The following is a 21,947-nucleotide window of genomic DNA, read 5'->3' on the forward strand; positions in this document are numbered from 1 at the left end:
ATGTATATACAATTTTAAAATCATGCAGCTTCTATAACATGTAAGTAATGGAAGGATTTGTGTTTAAATTTGCTTATATATACAGGAAGCAGTGAAAGAAAACAACAAGAGAAAAGAAATGGAAGAGAAGACAAGGAGGGCAAAGCTTGCAAAAGAGAAAGCTGAACAAGAAAAGTTAGAACGCCAGAAGAAAAAGAAACAACTCATTGATATAAACAAAGGTATGAAGTACTTTCAATTTCTGAAAGATATAAAGTACAAAATAATTTAACTTGAGTGATTTTGGATTATAATGTAAATAGTTATGTACTTGGTAGAAAATGCATAATATTATTTATTTATGTCATATTTCTCTCATAATATTATCTGTATTTCTTATTACCCTACACCAAGCACTCAGGATTTTTGAGAACCAATGTAAGATAATTTATTTTTGAAACAGTCTCTTTCCCTTCATTTCTTTTATCAAATTATATCCTATTATGTTCTGGATGATACAGTGATGAGGAAAGAAGAGGGTGAGATGAAAAGAGAAAAACTGGTATAGGGAGATGAGCCTTTTAGCTAATTTCATTTGTTGACAATGCAGTAATAACAGTTTTCCTTGGGCCCTTGAACAATTCAAGTTGTAATACATATTGACAGCACTATTACAAGATGAAAAAAAAAGAGAGAGAGACATCTTATTCAACTGTGATCCTAAGAACAAAGATGCTATATGTCCACATAGTGTAAAGTAAGTTGTTTTTCTGGTTAGCAGGAATGATTGTGTATTAAAGGTGGGGGTTTTGGTTTTATTTTATTTTATTTTTAAAGAAGAGAGGGTAAGTAAAGTGATGGGCACCAGGTAGCTGCACTATGAAAGTTGAAGAAAAATTAAGAAAAAGCATAGCCTTTGCCACTAAAAATTAGAGAATTTAAAAATGAAACAAAATCTGGGGCGCCTGAGTGGCTCAGCCAGTTAAACATCTGCCTTCGGCTCAGGTCATTATCCCAGGGTTCTGGGATCTAGCCCCGCATTGAGCTCCCTGTTCAGCAGGAAGCCTGCTTTTCCCTCTCCCTCTGCCTACTACTCCCCCTGCTTGTGTCCCCTCTCTTCTCTCTATAGCAAATAAATAAAAATAAATCTTTTTTAAAAATGAAACAAAATCTGAACAAGATACAAGAGAACATGATTGATATAGGTCACCTATTTCTTAATATAATGACAGTAAAAATTGCAAGCACTGTGTAATGTTGACCATGTGCCAAGCACTGTTCAAAGACTTTAACATGCTTTAAGTCCATTAATCCTCCTAACATAAGAAGTAGATACTGGGGCACCTGGGTAGCTCAGTAGGTTAAGCCGCTGCCTTCAGCTCAAGTCATGATCTCAGGGTCCTGGGATTGAGTCCCATATCAGGCTCTCTGCTCAGCAGGGAGCCTGCTTCCCTCTCTCTCTGCCTGCCTCTCTACCTACTTGTGATCTCTCTCTGTCAAATAAATAAATAAAATCTTTAAAAAAAAAAAGAAGTAGATACTGTTATTACCTCATACAGTTGAGGAAACCGAGGTTCATAGAAATTAGAAAGCTTGCCCAAGGTCATGCAAATGTAAAGTACAACATCGAGATTAGAAATGAAGTAGTCTGGCTATAGAATCTTTGTACTTATAAATGCCATTGTCAAATAACAATAACTAACAGCAGTTACCAACATGTATCACTTACTGTGTACCAGGAACTATTGTAGTAATTTTACATATATGTACACGTTTAATCCTCATAAAACCCTTTTATTAAAGGGCTACAATCTCATTTTAAGATGAGGAAACTGAGACATGGAGAAGTTAAGTAACTTAATCAAGTTCATAAAGACAGTAAGAGGTAGAATCTAAGCCGTCAGTGTCCAGATTCAATTATTATTTATTTTGATTATAGCTTTTAATTATAATTATTAACCATTATCAATTATTCTTCAGTAATGTTTCTTAATGGCTAACCTTCTGAAATGATAGGTATACATTAAATTTATTCTTAATGCCTTTAAAATATATAAAAATTTTGGGGGATCCACTATAGTTTATCTTTTCTATGCAGGAAATAAATATAACATCATTTTAAAAGAATAAAATAAGTTAACAACCAAAGTTAAAAAGTGTAGTGTCAACATAATTTAGCAAACAGACTTCATAATTAGGATCAAAAGAATTGGTCTGGACTGAAGATAATTATGGAAAACACTGGAGTACACGTGGCAATGAGTATTTGTAGGAAGTTCCTACTTAAAAGGGGATGGAGTCATGGAATAGTACTAAAAGTCACTCCCTTTTGCGCATGGAGGGAGTAGTGAGATAATAGTATGGGAAACTATGCTAAGGGCTTTTCCCTTAAAGCTATGGGAAGCCCATTGTGTGTTTATAAATGGGAAAGTGATGTGCTCACATAGATTTCATAGAAAGATTATTTTGACAGACGCATAGAGAATGGATAGAAAAGAGAAGGGCCAGTGATAATAGAATTATAAAATTATTATCATAGTCCTGACAAGAGATGATGGTGGTTTGAATTTATGCAGTGGTAGTGAGGTTAGAGAAGTTACCAATAAGGTGTATACGGAGTTCTATAGGATGTGGATAATACAGAGATTTATTTAAAGGAATTGGCTCATGTGATTATGGAAGCAAATCCAAAACCTGCAGAGTAGGGTATCAGGATGGGCCCAGGGAAGAGCTGGTATTGTAGTTCAAGTCTGAAGGCAGCTGGCTTTTAGAATTCCTTCTCACTCAGGGGAGGTCAGTCTTTTGATCTATTTATGTCTTCAGCTGATTGGATGAGGTCCACACACATTACACACAGCCATCCGCTTTACTCAAAATCCACTGATTTAAATGTAAATCTCATCCAAAAATACCTCACAGAAACATCCAGAATAATGTTTGAATAAATATCTAGCACTGTGGCCCAGCCAAGTTAACACATAAAATTAACCATTACCGGAGGGGTATTAAATGATAGAACTGACTGACTGTGGAAATTGAGGAATGGAGGCATTAAAGAGGGTGAGAACCTTCATAAAGAAAAAATTCAGGAATGGAGAAGATTTCATCAGGAAGGTTACAATGACTAGTGTCATTTTGAATATGTTTCATTTTCAGATAGAAAAGATATATTTTGGAAAGATAGGAAATGTCTAAGTAGCCACTGTATATCATATGCATATGAAGCTCAGGAAAGAGGTTTGGACTAGGCAGACAGACTTGAGAATCATTGGCTTCTGATGATTAAAGTTAGGGTATATTTGTTTGCTAGGGCTTCTGTAACAAGTACCATAAACTAGGTAGCTTAGAACAATAGAAATTTGTTTCAGAGTTCTAGAGAAAAGTATGAAATCAAGGTATAGGAAGGGCCATGCTCTTTCAGAAGATGCTAAGGAAGAATTTGTTCCAGCCTCTCTCCTAGCTTCTGGTAGTTCCTTGTTTTGCAGCAGTATAACTTCAGTTTTAATGTGCCATTATCCTTGTATGTGTGTGTGTCTCTTCACATGGTATTCTTTTTATTAGGACAGCAGTCATATTGGATTAGGGGTCCAACCTAGTCCAATATGACCTTGCCCTAATTAATTAGACAATTCAACTCATAACAAAGGAGTTTGAATGAAATCACCAGGGTAAAGTATAAATCAGAGGTTCTGAAAGTATTTAGTTTCAGAACCCACTCTAACACTTTTAAAAATTATTGTGGACCCAAAATACCTTTTTATAAAAAAAATTGGGGTAATATATATTGATGTTTAGCATGCTAGAATTAAAACAGACAAAAGCAGACAAATCATTTGTGGGGGTGAAAACTTTTTATTTACTTGTTATATTAAAATAACAAAGTAAATCTATTACATGCTAAATAACATCATTTTATGAAAAGTAGCGTTACACTGGGTGTGGTGCATAAACAAAGAATTCTGGAACACCAAAAAGAAATGTAAAAAATAAATTTAAAAAAAAGGGGCTTTACATTCTAACCCCCTACCCCCCAAAAAATATTAGTAAGAAGAGAAAATTTAGTGTTGTAGATTTCTTCAAAGTCTGGCTTAATAAAAGACAGCTTGATTCTCATACTGCTTTTATGTTCAATCTCATGCAGTATCATTTGTCATGTGGCTTCTGAAAACACTATAAACTCATGAAAGAATGAGAGACAAATAGGTAAAAAAGTATCACTGTTCTTATGAACATAGTTTTTACCTGGCATATCTGAAGTGCTCTCCGAGGCCCACACAGGTCCCTGAACCACACTTTGAAAATCTCTGGGGTGAATAATGAAAAGAGCAAGCAGTCAAGACAGAGTCTAAGAACATAATCTTGCCCCCATACTGCATTGCACCCTTCCCTCTCCCCAAGTATTTTATCAGCCTTTTACTATTTCCCTAAAAATATACCTGTAATGAAAAGGAAAAAAAAAAAAAAGAAGGAAAGAAAGGACCTATTTTGCTTATGTCTCTAGTATATATTTTCATTTCCCAAGACTTGATCAATTACCTCTTCAAATATTATTAAAGCGATAGCATGAAGATCCGAATAAGTTTTTATGCAAATGCTTACCCAAGTGATCTAAATATGAAAGACGCACTTTAAAATACAATTTAGCTTTTACGTATTGTTCCCATATCTCTACTTAGAGATCAACAAGTAAATTTACCATTTGGTTCTTGATTTGTGGCCCATATGTTGCAAATACTTTGTTGTTAGTATTAGTAGTAGTAATATTATAATATGATTTTATACTTAAAAGTATATGTGTGTTAGTACTTATAAATATGTTTCAGAAAGAGATTCTCCATTGGAATCATGTTGCCTTAAGAAGATGAGAAGAAAAAATAAGAACAGAGTTGGGTAGTTGGGGATCAAGATGGAACTCAGTGAATTTCTTAGTATCTTATAAAAAATGCTCTTGTTGACTAGGTGGAAATCAGTTGCGGACACTTTGAGGGCCTTGGGGGAAGCATTTTCAGACTACATAAAATATGAATCCATGGGTGACATGAGAATGAGATGCAATCAGAAAGTGATTTAGAGAACTTCAAATGTGTCTAATTAGAACAGCATTATCCACTTTCCAGTAAAAGAATTGTATTCTTCCTTTCCACTGAGAGATGATGTCAAACACTTGATAGCCATTATAAGATATGTATTATATAGAGCGTAGAGGTATTCATGCACATGTGATTAGAGATACATACCATTAGAACCAGAGAACCCAACCTATAGCAACAGTAGCTAAGTGAAGAGTCCCTTGGGTAAAGAAAGTAACTTGAAGAGCACCTCAGTGGCTCAGTTAAGTGTCTGCCTTTGACTCAGGTCATGATCTGCCCCACATCAGGCTCCCTGCTCAGCAGGAAGCCTGCTTCTCCCTCTCCCACTCCCCATGCTTGTGTTCCCTCTCTCGTTGTGTCTCTCTCTGTCAAATAAATAAATAAAATCTTTTTTTTAAAAAAGTTACTTTAAAATTTCCAACAACTTACACTCTTTCTGTAAAGTTTCTATTTCATAACAACTTAGCAAAATTGCAAACCCCTCCCTTTTAGAAAATATCCCAATGATCCCATATAGCTAATAAGTAAAAATAGTAAGATATATTTATTTGACATGCACAATATAATTGTCAAAAATAAATATTAGAATTTATTCAGAAGAGTAAGAGGATAAGGCAAACACAACAGATTATTTATGTTATCTAGATATGATAAGCTGGACTCTAAATTAAGTGAACATATCATGGAAACCAAGCAGTGAGAGAATTATATCTTTCATATTAAATCCATAAAAAATCCCATGTTTTAAGCCTCCATTTTGAGAGAATTGGAGATCAGAAGGCAAAAGCCATAAGAATTAGTATTTTTTTTAATTGTAAAGGAGAAAAAAAAGCATGATTATACATTATAGTCATTTTGCAAACTTTAAAATGAAAACCTAAAAAGTTACTTAAATCTGTGCATTTAAAAGAGCTAGAAGATCAGATCTAGCTCTGCCACCTTCTAGATTTATGACCTTGTTCTTCTTCATCTCTTCATGCCTCAGTTACTTCATCTGTAAGTGTAGGATAATGACATTTACCTCCTATACTTAAAACTAAATGAGATAATTAAGTACAGTACATAACATAAGACCTAGAATATACTTGTTGCTGCTGCTAAGAGTCATTTTGAGTTCATTGCAGAATCTGAAAAAAATTCAGGATATAGTCCCTATCCTTAAGAATTTCGTCAGAGAGGGACGCCTGGGTGGCTCAGTTGGTTAAGCAGCTGCCTTCGGCTCAGGTCATGATCCCAGCATCCTGGGATGGAGTCCCACATCGGGCTCCTTGCTCAGCAGGGAGTCTGCTTCTCCCTCTGCCTCTGCCTGCCATTCTGTCTGCCTGTGCTCGCTCTCTCCCCCTCTCTCTCTGATAAATAAATAAAATCTTTAAAACAAAAAAAAATTTTGTCAGAGAATTTTACAATGTTGTCAGAGAAATGTGTAAAGGAGGAATATCTGTTTTCCCACTCCCCATCTGAGGTTATTTGCCTGTGGTCCTGTAAGTTAGATTGACTAAAAATAGATTAACAAAAGAAAAATAGATTTATTAAAGTGGGATACTTTATTAATGTGGCATACATGTGGAAGTACTCAAGTGATACGGAACTCAAATAAATGGTTGAAACTTGGGCTTATATAGTATCTTAACAAAAGAATAGTAAATTTTTAGAAATGTTTAGGTAAGACAAAGGAAAAGGACTTTGAGTTTTTAAGGCAGCAAATTTTAAGTAGGTAAACATATGGGGAACTAATGAAGGATAAGGGCTAGTTAATGAAGTTTGTTATACAGGTTCTTCTGGTACTATTTCTGGACTGATAAGGGTCTATTTAGAGTTGTCTCTGGTGATTAACTTATGTTCTTCCTGATAAAGAGGGAAGATGGACACTTTATAATTTTTTTTTAGGATTTTATTTGGCAAAGATAACACAGCAGGAGAGGGAACACAACGAGGGAGAGTGGGAGGGAGAAGCAGGCTTCCTGCTGAGTGGGGAGCCTGATGTGGGGCTGGATCCTAGGACCCAGGGATCATGACCTGAGCCAAAGGCAGATGCTTAATGACTGAGCCACCCAGGTGCCCCAACACTTTATAAATGTATGTTCTGCTTTTAGGCAAGTAGGGGGAAGACAGAGAGCTTTTCTTGTATCTGCTTTTTCTCAGTTGCCTTCAGCTCAAAATAATCCTTATGCCAAAGTGGCATATTTGGAGTGACATATTCTGCTACTCTTCAGATAAAATAAAGCTGAACCAAAAAGTAATGTACTAGTATATAATAGAGATTATCTAGAAATATCTAAAAGGGGAATTCAATGAAGTCTAGTAAAATGACAAAGTTTTGCAGAAAAGGCTGAGTATAACCTCAATATACCAGTTGAAGTAGATGCCAAAGGCTGAGTTCATACCTGGCTGTGCAGAGGCAAAACTATTCAAGTAAATGGCAGTAACATCAGCAGTAGTGCATGTCAGCAAATAAGGCAGCAGGCTGCATGTATGGTATTTTCCAATGGCTCCCTGGAAGGTCCATCAAAATGAGTAAGAGGGTATGGACTCTGAAAAACAATCTGAGGGTTTTGAAGGGACGGGGGGTGGGAGGTTGGGGTACCAGGTGGTGGGTATTATAGAGGGCACGGATTGCATGGAGCACGGGGTGTGGTGCAAAAATAATGAATACTGTTATGCTGTAAATAAAAAAAAAAATTAAAAAAAAAAAAACAAAAGAAAAAAAAAAAAATGAGTAAGAGGGTATGTCCTACATTCAAGTTCCAGATCCACAACTGCCTTCATTGTTGTCATTGGCAGAGAAGGGTTTGAATTGAAAAAGTGTTGGAAAGTTAGAAAGGCTGTTGGAAAGACTGTGAAGAGCTTTCCAAGTCAGGCAGGGAAGGTGTGGTGTGATGGGGTAGGAGAACCAAGGTGATTATAAGAATTGGTTTAGGGATTACTGAGGTGTAGTGAGCCAGGAGCACAAGAAAGGAAAGGTGAATGCAAGGTGGATGAAACCAGAAAAGAACGGTGAAAGATGAAAAAAGAAGAGTTACTTCATATCTGTTTCTGTCTGCAAAGGAGGAGTTTAAACCTGTGGCAGTTTAAGAAGGTGGTAACAAGAAGGAAAATTTCCATGAAAGAGATGGGGAAAAAAAGGCAGTGGGAATTAAAATGGATTGAATTTTTTTACTTTTTTAAGCTCAGCACAGTTTTACCAATATATAATTATGTATTGATTTTTTTGACATACTGGGTTATTTTATTCATACGACCAACATTTATTGCACATTTCCCAAATAATTATAATTAGAGCATGCACAGTAATACATCATTTATTTAAATGTAAAATTTAGAAAGCTAATTTAAATGCAGGAAAAAATATGCTAAATCAATAAATGTACTCTAAAATGTGTAATAGTATAGAAATCATGCAAAGTTCTTGGTATAGTCTATGGTGTACAACCTTTGATTATATTAGTATAGATGCTAATTAACTTAGGGACCACTAAAAATAAATTAAATAATTCTATAGGTAAAGCAAGAAAGCTTACCAAATATATGTAATATTTGTGAATAAATCTCCTTTTCATGTTTATGGAAGTCAGCAAAAGAATTGCAAGGACTTAGAGAAAGTGATAAAAGGAGATGCATTTTAAAAGGGTATTTTGAAATTGGAAACTCCAAGTGTGTTTCTTATGCAAATATTATTTAATCGGGAACTATTTTGTTCCTCCTTATATAAGATTATAAGGAAATTAGAATGGCCTATGTACTTCTAGTACGATGAAAAAGAATGAGCTACCTTAGGCAGATTTGATGAAAACTCATTCTTCTGAGAGTGAATTAGCAAAATTTAGCCAATAAATCTAAACATTTAAATTCTGTTATTAGTTGTGGCTAGCAGTTTTGTTTTTCTGTGTTCCAAGTTTTAAAGTAATTACATCTTTTAAGTAAATGAATTCATTGCACCTTATGTTATTTTGATCTGAATAGGTAAAAACTGTGTTTCCAAATGTACCTCAGACATTAAGTTACAGTAACCAAAATTATAGATTAAGATACCCATAAATAACAGGGTTGACCCCAGTAATATTAAAGTACTCCCAATAATATAAATTACTGAGAATATATAGGTACCATCATTGTGGTATATTCTACAAATGTTAATGAACAGCTCATAAATGATAATGCAATACTAAAGAAGTACGTATACTTGGGGGACTTAAAAAAGAATCATTGACCTAATAAAGCCTTATCCATGGAGGAAAAGAAGGTATCTGGCAGATATTCTGTTTATTTAGATTGTCTTGCTTTCTACTTTAGCAAACATTTCAACGAATCTGTGTTTATTCAAAATCAGAACTTGTTCCTTTTGTCCTCTAGGTTTGTTTTCTCAGTGGTAATTTGTGGGACTTTTTCCCAAATAAAACTATTTAGTTAAGGTTTGCCCAGGTCTTAAAGCTTTTAGCAAACTAAGCTATTTAGTATAAATTTGGAACTTGGTTATTTTAATGAAACATCTTTAGGTCCAACTTAGGCAACATTATGCCCTATTGCTGCCATTCATTCAGTAAGCGCTTCTTGAATTTATAAGTTTATATACTGGGTTAAGTCATCCGGGTGCAAGAGTAGCTCCCACAGTAGCAGCCATCCAGTGAGAAATTGCACCCTGCTGTGTGAGTCAGCTGACCCCCAATGACATGTTATCTGAGGCAGATCTTTCACTGGGTTAGCCTGCAAATGAAATGAGTCCAACCTTTTTTCCTTTGGAGCCAGACAAACCTGTGGCAGTTTAAGACGTTCAGTTTGTGGCAGTTAAGAGTTCAGTTTCATACTCTTCCCTGCAAACAGTGTAACTTTGGCAACTCACCTAACGTCTCTGGTCTTCAGCTTCCTTGTCTATAAAACAGGAAAAAGAATAGCATCTATCTCCTAGAATTAAATGAGAGAATACACATAAATCTCTTAGCGCTTATTAGAATGGTTGGCACTTAATAAGTATTAGATGTTTTTATCCCATTCATAATAGTAGTTATTTTAGTGAACATAATAAAGTAAACTATTAATGGCAATAATCACTGCAATAAAATTTTGGTTGTCTAGAATGCCTAGGGAAGGAGATGTTTTGATTGGTCTGATTTTGTAATTATATAGAAAACCATTTGTAGATCAGTTTTTATCACTTGTAATCTTTCTAAACTCTGTCAGTCCACAACTCTCCTCTCATCCACTCAACCACCTCACTTCCCCCTATTTTTGGCTTTCCATTTTATACAAGTGAAAATTGTAGAATGTAGTGCTTATATATAATTTTGTACATATAACCTGCACATACAATATAGGTTCCTGATAGACCTTTAGGATTTTGTTATTGTCTCTGGACCATTAGATCATCAGTGAGTATGCACACTGGTATCAGAGAGTGTCCTTTGTACTATTAAATCCAAAATACACTTTAGATGAATCAAAGTTCTAGTTATTTTTTCCTATAGCCTATCTTAGCCACTTTTCACTAGTAATTTTTTTCTGACCTTATAATAAAATAATTACATTTCTGACATCAGTCCACTGGAAATGTGCTAAATTCACATTCTTTGTGCCTTATCAGTAAAAGAAATTTCCACATCTACTAAAAATATTCTTTTAAGCAGGAGATAAAAATAAATATGTGAAAAAAGATAAGTAATATACTTTAGATCTCACTAAAAGTTCTTACATTCTAAATGTAGAAACTCAAGATTTGCAAAAACCGTAAGAGCTGTATTCAATATGTTGAACATTTAACAAGATGTCATCAGTTCTCATGTAGAAGATGCACAATGTTGGCAGTTACAAATTTGGCTTTCCTTACATTATGTCCTTGTTGCCATGCATGAAAGTGGGTGAAACAAATGGACTACATAAGGAATGACCAAAACACATTGCAGGTAGCCTAATCATTTATTAGAAATACACTTTGGCTCCATATTTTAATATTCTATTTCTTAATAAAGTGTGGAATAAATAAAAGCTGATGTATACCAACATTGCAATTAATTTGGCTCTCTTCTCAAATAGATTAAGTTCATCTAAGTAATTGCACCTAACAGATTCATAGAATCAACAAATTGCACTGAACCCAACTGAGTCTCTAAGGATTTTTTTTTTTAATTATATTTGTTCCAACCACACTGAATCCCTGAGGCCCTGGGCTGCTTCAAACTCAGGACAGAATCTGTTGTCACACTACATGTACGAAAGGATTATTACAGATGAAAACCTTACAGTGGTTTTTAATGTAATGCTACAAGTATTCATTGAATCCCCACAGCGTGCTGAGTGGGAGTGACACACCCTAATCATAGTATTGTTGTCTGATAGTTCAGTACCATTAACCCACTAATGGGGTTACTAACTGTTAACCTTTTTCCTTCTGTGTGTGTCTCTCTTGTAAGAAATAATGTCTCTTGCTGCATATTTATGTATGTGCGTGTATACGTATCCACACACACAGGACCATGTGTAGCATATAACATATATTTCATTTTTTTCATGTATTTTTATATATGAACAATTCTATTTTTTCCCTCTTTATGTCTGATCAGTACTCTGTCCTCAGTCACTCCCTCCACACATGAACTATGAGTATATGATATCTTGACTAATTTGTGGGGGGAAAGAAACACATCTTAGTTTAAGAAAGTAGTTATGCCTTTGTTATATAATGATAGTAGAAAAATGTCATAACCAATATGGAGAATACCTGATTGTCATCTAAATCAGCTATTTCAGAGTAGTTCAGAAGATGCTGGTATAATTCATTTGGGAGGCAAAAGATGATTATCCTTGTAAATGTGCAGTTTTCTATGGATAACATAATACTTTTGTTGGAATCAGCATTGGAATCTACTTTAAACGTACATTGTTAAAAAAAAAATACCTCTCTTTGTCAGAGGAGATATTTCAGAACTCCTGAATTTGATTTAGCTTTTTTCTATTTGCCAAGTTGTGGATAGAACTGCCTAGGAATTACCTGGAGTATCACTTAACAGAATGGATGCAAACAGCTCTAGGGAGCTGGAGGCATAGCACTGCTCATGGAAGGACAGGGTCCCAGTGGTTCTTCTCACACCTCTATGGTTCTGCCATAGAAGAATCATATTCTCAGAGTCTGCTGGGTTAGGCTATGCTGTAACACAAAAGTCATAATACAGTGTTGTATTTGGGTGTTTAGTCTCACATTTTTATAAAAGAACCCCCATCCCAATTTCTTTTTAAATTGTTAAAATTTTTTTATTAACATATGATGTATTATTAGGCCCAGGGGTATATGTCTGTGAATCACCAGGTTTACACACTTCACAGCACTCACCATAGCACATACCCTCCCCAATGTCCATAACCACACCACCCTCTCCCACTCCCCTGTCCCCCAGCAACTGTCAGTTTGTTTTGTGAGATTAAGAGTCTCTTAGGCTTTTTCTCCCTCCCGATCCCATCTTGTTTCATTTATTCTTTTCCTACCCCCAAACTCCCATGGCATATCTCCCCTTCCTCATATAAGGGAGATCATATGATAGTTGTTCTCTGATTGACTTATTTCGCTAAGCATAATACCCTCTAGTTCCATCCACGTCATCGCAAATGGCAAGATTTCATTTCTTTTGATGGCTGCATAGTATTCCATTATATATATATATATACCACTTCTTCTTTATCCATTCATCGGTTGATGGACATCTAGGTTCTTTCCATAGTTTGGCTATTGTAGACATTCCTGTTATAAACATTCGGGTGCATGTGACCTTCGGATCACTATGTTTGTATCTTTAGGGTAAATACCCAGTAGTGCAATTACTGGGTTGTAAGGTAGCTCTATTTTCAACTTTTTGAGGAAACTCCATGCTGTTTTCCAGAATGGTTGCACCAGCTTGCATTCCCACCAACAGTGGAGGAGGGTCCCCCTTTCTCCGCTTCCTTGCCAGGATCTGTCCTTTCCTGACTTGTTGATTTTAGCCATTCTGACTGGTGTGAGGTGATATCTCATTGTGGTTTTGATTTGTATTTCCCTGATGCCGAGTGATATGGAGCACTTTTTCATGTGTCTGTTGGCCATCTAGATGTCTTCTTTGCAGAAATGTCTGTTCATGTCCTCTGCCCATTTCTTGATTGGATTATTTGTTCTTTGGGTGTAGAGTTTGCTAAGCTCTTTACAGATTTCGGATACTAGCCCTTTATCTGATATGTGTTTGCAAATATCTTCTCCCATTCTGTCAGTTGTCTTTTGGTTTTGTTAACTGTTTCCTTTGCTGTGCAAAAGCTTTTGATCTGGATGAAGTCCCAGTAGTTCATTTCTGCCCTTGCTTCCCTTGCCTTTGGCGCTGTTCCTAGGAGGAACTTGCTGCGGCTGAAGTCAAACAGGGTCCTGTCTGTATTCTCCTCAAGGGTTTTGGATGGATTCCTTTCTCACATTGAGGTCCTTCATCAATTTTGAGTCTATTTTCTTGTGTGGTAAAAGGAAATGGTCCAATTTAATTTTTTTGCATGTGGCTGTCCAATGTTCCCAACACCATTTGTTGAAGAAGCTCTCTTTTTTCCAATGGACATTCTTTCCTGCTTTGTCGAAGATTAGTTGACCATAGAGACCATAGGGTCTATTTCTGGGCTCTCTGTTCTGTTCCATTATTCAGTGTTTCGGTTTTTGTGCCAGTACCATACTGTCTTGATGATGACAGCTTTGTAATAAAGCTTGAAGTCCGGAATTGTGATGCCACCAACTTTGGCTTTCATTTTCAATATTCCTCTGGCTATTCGAGGTCTTTTCTGGTTCCATATAAATTTTAGGATTATTTGTTCCAGTTCCTTGAAAAAAAAAAATGGATAGGATTTTGATAGTGATTGCATTAAATGTGTAGATTGTTTAGACATTTTCACAATATTTGTTCTTCCAGTCATTGAGCATGGAACATTTTTCCATTTCTTTGTGTCTTCCTCAATTTCTTTCATGAGTACTTTGTAGTTTTCTGAGTATAGATTCTTTGCCTCTTTGTTTCAGTTTATTCCTAGGTATCTTATGGTTTTGAATGCAATTGTAAATGGGATTGACTCCTTAATTTCTCTTTCTTCTGTCTTGCTGTTGGTGTAAAGAAATGCAACTGATTGTCTGTGCATTGATTTTATATCCTGATACTTTATTGAATTCCTGTACAAGTTCTGGCAGTTTTGGAGTGGAGTCTTTTGGGTTTTCCACATATAGTATCATATAATCTGCAAAGAGTGATAGTTTGACTTCTTCTTTGCTGCTTTGGATGCCTTTAATTTCTTTTTGTTGTCTGATTGCCGACACTAGGACTTCTAGTACTATGTTAAATAGCAGAGGTGATAATGGACATCCCTGCCGTGTTCCTGACCTTAGCGGAAAAGCTTTCAGTTTTTCTCCATTGAGAATGATATTTGCGGTGGGTTTTTCATAGATGGCTTTGATGATATTGAGGTATGTGCCCTCTATCCCTACACTTGGAAGAGTTTTGATCAAGAAGGGATCCTGTACTTTGTCAAATGCTTTTTCAGCCTCTACTGAGAGTATCATATGGTTCTTGTTCTTTCTTTTGATAATGTATTATATCACTGATTGATTTGTGGATCTTGAATGAACCTTGCAGCCCTGGAATAAATCCCACTTTGTCATGGTGAATAATGAGAAGGGCTTGTATTGCTATATATTTTCCTCTCAGGACTGCCTTTGTTGTGTCCCACAGATTTTGAACCATTGTGTTTTCATTAGCATTTGTTTCCATGAATTTTTTTTAATTCTTCCTTAATTTCCTGCTTGACCCATTTATTCTTTAGAAGGATGCTCTTTAGTCTCCATGAATTTCTGTTCTTTCCAAACTCCTTCTTGTGATTGAGTTCTAGCTTCAGAGCATTGTGGTCTGAAAATATGCAGGGAATGATCCCAATCTTTTGATACCAGTTGAGACCTGATTTATGACTCAGGGTGTGTTCTATTCTGGAGAATGTTCCATGTGCACTAGAGAAGAATGTGTATTTTGTTGCTCTGGGATGGAATGTTCTGAATATATCTGTGATGTCTATCTGGTCCAGTGTGTCATTTAAGGCCTTTGTTTCCTTGTTGATCTTCTGCTTGGATGATCTGTCCATTTCAGTGAGGGGAGTGTTAAAGTCCCCTACTATTATTGTATTATTGTCGGTGTGTTTCTTAGATTTTGTTATTATTTGGTTTATATAATTGACTGCTCCCATGTTAGGGGCATAGATAATTAAAATTGTTAGATCTTGTTGGACAGACCCTTTGAGTATGATACAGTGTCCTTCCTCATCTCTTATTATAGTCTTTGGCTTAAAATCTAATAGATCTGATATAAGGATTGCCACCCCAGCTTTCTTTTGATGTCCAGTAGCATGGTAAATTGTTTTCTACCCCCTCACTTTAAATCTGGAAGTGTCTTCGGGCTTAAAATGTGTTTCTTGTAGGCAACATATAGATGTTTGTTTCCTTTTTTTATCCATTCTGATACCCTGTGTCTTTTGATTGGGGCATTTAGCCCATTTACATTCTGGGTAACCATTGAGAGATATGAATTTAGTGCCATTGTATTGCCTGTAAGGTGACTGTTACTGTATATTGTCTCTGTTCCTTTCTGATCTACTACTTTTAGGGTCTCTCTTTGCTTAGAGGACCCCTTTCAATATTTCCTGTAGAACTGGTTTGGTGTTTGCAAATTCTTTCAGTTTTTGTTTATCCTGGAAGCCCTTTATCTCTCCTTCTAATTTCAATGATAGCCTAGCTGGATATAGTATTCTTGGCTGCATGTTTTTCTCGTTTAGTGCTCTGAATATATCATGCCAGTTCTTTCTGGCCTGTCAGGTCTCTGTGGATAAGTCTGCTGCCAATCTAATATTTTTACCATTGTACATTACAGACTTCTTGTCCCAGACTGCTTTAGTGATTTTTTTCTTTTTCGCTAAGATTTGTAAATTTTACTATTAGGTGACGGGATGTGGACCTATTCTTACTGATTTTGAGGGGGGTTCTCTGCACGTCCTGGTTTTTGATGCTTGTTCCCTATGCCATATTAGGGAACTTCTCTACAATAATTCTTTGCAATATAACTTCTGCTCCCCTCTCTCTTTTTTTTTCTGAAATCCCAATTATTCTAATGTTGTTCTGTCTTATGGTATCACTTATCTCTCAAATTCTCCCCTAGTGGTCCAGTAGTTGTTTGTCTCTCTTTTGCTCAGCTTCTTTATTCTGTCATTTGGTCTTCTATATCACTAATTATCTCTTCTGCCTCATTTATCCTAGCAGTAAGATACTCCATTTTTGATTGCACCTCATTAATAGCTTTTTTAATTTCAACTTGGTTAGATTTTAGTTCTTTTATTTCTCCGGAAAGGGCTTTTATTTCTCCAGACAGGGTTTCTCTAATATCTTCCATGCCTTTTTTGGGTCTGGCTAGCACCTTGAGAATCGTCATTCTGAACTCTAGAGCTGACATATTACCAATATCCGTATTGATTAAGTCACTAGCCTTCAGTAGTGCCTCTTGTTGTGAGTTTTTCGCCTTGTGTTTTTATCCAGTTAAGAATATATGAAGGAGCGAATCAAATACTAAAAGGGTGGCAAAGCCCCCAGGAAAATATGCTTTAACCAAATCAGAAGAGACCCCAAATCGTGGAGGGGGGAACGGGGGTAAAAAGTTCAGAAAACAAAAATTAAAAAAAAAGAAAAACATGAAAAAGAAAAAAAATATATATTAGACTTGTGAATAGATCAGGGTCACTCACTTAATTTTGGAAGTATTTTGGTCTCTTAGAAGAAACTGTCTCCCAAAATTTTAAAGAATGAAAAACATATATAAGGGTATACACAATGAAGGGATGGAATATGCCTATAAAGGTGAAAAAAATTTTTAATATCTAAAAAAGGAATTAATAAAATAATTTGGTTGGGAGAATAAAGAAAAAGAAAGTGGAGAGAATTTGCTCAGGCTGGAGACCAGAACAAAGCCCTGTGCTAGATTTAGGGTATATTTTGAACTATTAGAAGTTGTATCCCAATTTTTTTTAGAAGAAGATACCCTGTGTGTATGTAAAAAAAATTAGATACAATGAAGGATAAAACATGACTATAATAGTGAAGGTTCAAAAAGATTTTTTTTTAATGAAAGGTATTGTTAAGATAAACTAGGTAAAAATGTTAAAAGAGGAAAGGGTAAAAGTTAAAGAAAATTCAGAAGAAGAAAAAATAAAATTAAAAAAAATTAACTTTTCAAGACTCAAGAATCATGGGGAGAAAGCCATGAATTCCATGCTTTGCTTTCTCCCCCTCTGGAATTCCGCTGTTCTCCTTGGTAAGTTAACTTGGTCTTGGCTGGATTTCTTTTTGATCTTCTGTGGAAAGGTCTGTTGTAGTGATTCTCAAGTGTCTTTGTCCGAGGTGGAATTGCACCACCCGTATCAGGAGACAGGCTAAGCAATCCGCTCGGGTTTGCTTTCAGAAACTTTTGTTTCCTGAATGCTTTCCGTAGAGTTCCAGAGGACGGAAATGAAAATGGCAGCCTCCCAACCTCTGGTCCGGAGGAGCCGAGAGCTTGGGTCCCCACTCCTCAGTGAGCCCTCAGAGAAAAGCGCTCAATCACTCCCTTCTCCCTGGCCTCCGGCTGTGCTCTGAGCTCACCCAGTCTGTGACCAAGCATGTCTATCTCTAGCACACAGCCTCATCGGGAGTCTCCGAACCCCACAGATCCCTGAGCTCTTCTGGGGGGGTCTCCCTAGGTCTTGTGGGGTCCCCACTCACAGAGCAGTGGCCTGTGCCATGGATTCTGGTTCAAGGTAAGCCCGAGTTGAGAGCTCACTCCTCAGCTCTGTCTCTGTAGCCGGCTTTCCTGCTCTAATACCTGCGAGCTCTGCGACACTCAGAAACCCCTGATCCTTCTGTGACCCCGCGGGACCTGAGGCCATGCTCTCTCCGTGTCGGCTTCACCCCGGTTTAGCCTCTGGAATGATGTCCCTCAGTGGCGCAGACTTAAAAGTTCTGATTTTGTGCTCCGTTGCTCCGCTGCTTGCTGGGAGCTGGCCCCTCCCCCCACGGTATATCTTCCCGTCCCTTTGGATTCACTTCTCCACCGGTCCTACCTTTCAGAAAGTGGTCGATTTTCTGTTTCTAGAATTGCTGCACTTTTCTTCAATCTCCTGTTGGATTTGTAGGTGTTCGGCGTGGTTTGATAAGCTATCTAGCTGATCTCCTGCTACCTGATGTTTTCTCAGCAGTCTACTTCTCCACCTCTTGTCTCCTCCCCCATCCCAGTTTTTAAGCTAATAATTTTATGCAGTTGAGTGAAGTAGAAGAACTTTTTAAAATTCCTTATTTATCTCACTAATGTCTACACATTCTGATTTGGGTTTCTACTGCCTCTGATTTTCTGGAACAATATTTCTATGAAAGGAAAATCTGTTCCCTGTAGGCCTCTTTTGTCAGAAACCCTTTGCACTTGCTTTCTTTTGCCAATTGAGTGTTTTTTTTGTTTGTTTGTTTGTTTGTTTTTTGAAAAGCATCAGTAGAGAAAGCTTGCCTGGCCTTTGCTAGACAAGAGTAGCTGTAGTTGCATTTAAACAATGCAACTTGAAAAGGGGATTTCTCTCTTTTTATTTGAAAGCAATTGAAAATGAAAGATTTGTGTGTCTCAGGACAGAGTGCTTAACTGACCTTGCTCTATTGAACTTCAGTATGGTATATGAAACCGCTTCCCCTGTGTCCTCCCCAGTGTTCTCCCCCCTACCCCCGTGTTTTAAAAACTGCTTTTCTTGTTTGAAGCACCTCATTCTGAGTTAGAGCTCTGTCTGGAGTAACTGGAATCCATTATGTTGTTAGCTCTTGTTATACTGTTCTTTGCATCTCTTTTTCTTCACTCAAAGTTCTAAGGGCTATCTGAGCATATTTTGAGAGGAAATGGAGATCAAGGTATAGAGGTAGATGATGGCTACGTTAAGCTTTAAGTGTAACTACGTTTCATCCCCCGCAGTACATGAAGCCTTGTTTTTTTGTGTCTTTGTTTGTTTTAAGTAATCTAGTGTAAGTTCCTGTGGCTCAAGCAAGCTGGAAACTCTGTTTTCACCTGACTAACCCTGACAAGCAAATGAAACCCCCCAAAAGTACCTCTTTCCTCAGAGGTAGTTAAGGGGGTGGTGGTAAAGGGTTCCTAGCCCATCCTCCCTCATCCCCTCTCTTAAGACTGCAGAGGTACAAAGTAAACATCTTTATAAGGAAATGTCTGTGTTCTTCCTTTTGAAACTATAGATAATTGTAACCTTGGGAGAAGATATCATTTGCCCTGGACTTAAGTAGTTAACACTTCTTCTGAAGAATGTGGTCCTTTAAAGACAAAGTAAGTAGGGACTAACTGGAGCTTACATACCAAAATAAAACCACAAATTTGTATTCTGGAGGTGTCATTGTATTTACTCAAGACAGTAGTATGTCTTAAAGTATTATTAAATGTATTACTGAAATGGAAAATGGGGCCATATGTCAGGGTTTTGTTTTGTTTTGTTTGCTTGTTTGAGAGGCAGGGAGTAAGGAGCTTGTCTCACAAATACTGTAGGCAAGGGCAACCTTTATGTGGAAGTCAGCATCTCTAAATTTCTGGTAGTCAAGAAATACGAAATACCAAGTTTCAGTTCACAAAATGTAAGTCCTTTGTTACAAACATTTCTCTCTTGCTTGCTCTTGATCTCACTGTTGCTCTTCTTTCTTGCCCATAGGCAGTTTCTGAAACTAGTTGCTGATTCCCATGTAATGCTTTTATATATTTATCTACAAAACTGGATTTTTTAAGTTAATGATGAGTTTTTATCATTCTGTTGCATCTCTCCCCTTCTCTGGGATTGTTGCAGTATCTCAGTCTTCCGATACATTGCTTCCTGATGGGTGACATCATGATTTGCAAGCAAACTGATATATAAATAAGGTGGTGAGAACTACCTCAGCGAATTAGTTTCTGTTTGAAAGGAATTAAGCAGTGTCTTTATGTTTTATATTTTCCTCTACATTGTGTTTTCACAATTATATTAAACACAATAGGAGGGCCTCTTGTGCTTTCACTCCATTTCTAAAAAACACCTGTTTGATTCAAAACCTTCTTGGAAATGTAAAATTCCAAGTTTTATAATAGACTTCTACAGTGTGTGTTTTTTGTCACACCAGCATGTGCCATTCAGCAATAGCTAATAACTACTAATTTTCTAGGAACATTTCAGTAATATAGATGCTTGGATCAGCATGTCCTTATTTTACTGATATTAAAGTAGTGTTTATCTAGGAGGAGTGATAAGAAATAGTATATAAAACTTAACCTTATTTCTTAGCTTTGTAAACATTATATATTCATAGTTGTTTTGTATGCTTTGGTGGGTGTGGAAATATGTGAGATCTGTAAAGCTTTACTTTAATACGCTAACAAGTAAATATGGGTTATGGTTTTACTGGATGAACTCATTAGCAAAGATATCTTTTAAGTATAGCTCCCACCCCTTCTGCCTCCCCCTCACCTCATTCCTGTTGCTAATTGACAGGCCAGTGTACTGCCATTGTACAGCTTGAGTTTCTGCCTTTGAAAGAATACTGCAGCTTTTTTGGATACCTTGTGACACTTTGGCAGGTACCTCAGGAACCATATGGCAGCAGGCAGCCAGATCCTTGCACTTCATGTTCTTGGCATTCTCCTGGGGAACTGGTTCTCAAAGTGTAATCTCTGGACCAGCGCCTTTAGTGTAACCCAGGATTTATTAGAAATGCATATTTTCTGGCCTCACTCAGACCAACTAAATAAGAAATTGCGTGGGGACAGCAATCCGTGTTATGACAAACTACAGGTGATTCTGATACACGCTAACATTTAAGAACCCTACAGTCCAATGACTCGACTCATCTTATTTTACAGGTGTGACACCTGAGACATAAATAGCACTTGCTCAAGGTCATAGAGCCAGTTTAGTGTAAATAGGAGAGCCTGGAGTAGAGCCTGCCTCAGCCCACTGCTCTTTCTACTATACCTTTCCATATTCATAGCGCTTAAAGTTGTTTTTAATTATTTAAATTTAGTCATGATAAATTATTATACGTGAAAACGTGAGAGGCTTATCTTCTAAGCTTTGCATGCCTGTAATTTTTGAAACTACTGTTAGTGACAGAATCAATCAGAATCAAGTTGTTTTTGGTGACAGGGTAGGAGGATATCCTTGGTATTGTAAGTTTACTGGCAACTCAGCAGAGTCTTTGTTTCGTCTAATGTTTCGATGGATGGATACCATCATGTTTTTCAAGCTATGGCATACCAAAATGAACTCAAGCAACTGACTAAAGAATGATCATTTGTGTTTTGTATTGTGTGTGCGTGGTTCATAAAATGAACTGCCAAAGAATTTCTTAAGTAGCAATGTCCCTGTTATATTAAAATAGAATTCCTTGGTTGTGGGGAGGGAGATAGATAATGGATTATATAACTGCTTCAGAACACATCTAGTGAAGACCAAGAATATCTTATATCAGTTATGAAGTATTGGTATACTTGTTCTTTAATTATCCTTATTGTTCTTTAAAGCCTTTTGTTTACACTTGATGGGTATTCTCATATGTGCTTCAGATAACAAACATGTCCCTATGTTTTGCCTAAGTAATATAGTTAATGAAAGAAGCAAAATCTGTACCCTTTTGTTCATGGAACAAATGAACACTTGAACCTGAATAAAAGTGAGACTCTTTCAGCAAGAATCTATATCTAAAAAATATATCTTCCTGCAAATGATCTCTTTTATTTATTTCAAAATAACTATCTGTTCTCATCAATTACAGCATGATCTCTGTAGGAAATAAAAAAGGGAGCTTTTCCTATGAGAACCTCTATCAAGAAA

At 36.6% G+C, this 21,947-nt stretch overlaps 1 protein-coding gene across 1 annotated transcript in view; it reads left to right on the forward strand.

Moving 5' to 3' along the window:
- DIAPH2 (diaphanous related formin 2) overlaps positions 1-21,947 on the forward strand; it is a 958,873-nt gene that overhangs the window by 745,521 nt on the left and 191,405 nt on the right. The window contains exon 25 of the mRNA XM_032331686.1: positions 86-221. Within this exon, the coding sequence (XP_032187577.1) occupies positions 86-221 (136 nt within the window). The remainder of the gene's footprint in view (positions 1-85; positions 222-21,947) is intronic.

Source organism: Mustela erminea, chromosome X (assembly GCF_009829155.1).
Source record: "Mustela erminea isolate mMusErm1 chromosome X, mMusErm1.Pri, whole genome shotgun sequence".
Classification (NCBI taxonomy): Eukaryota; Metazoa; Chordata; class Mammalia; order Carnivora; family Mustelidae; genus Mustela; species Mustela erminea.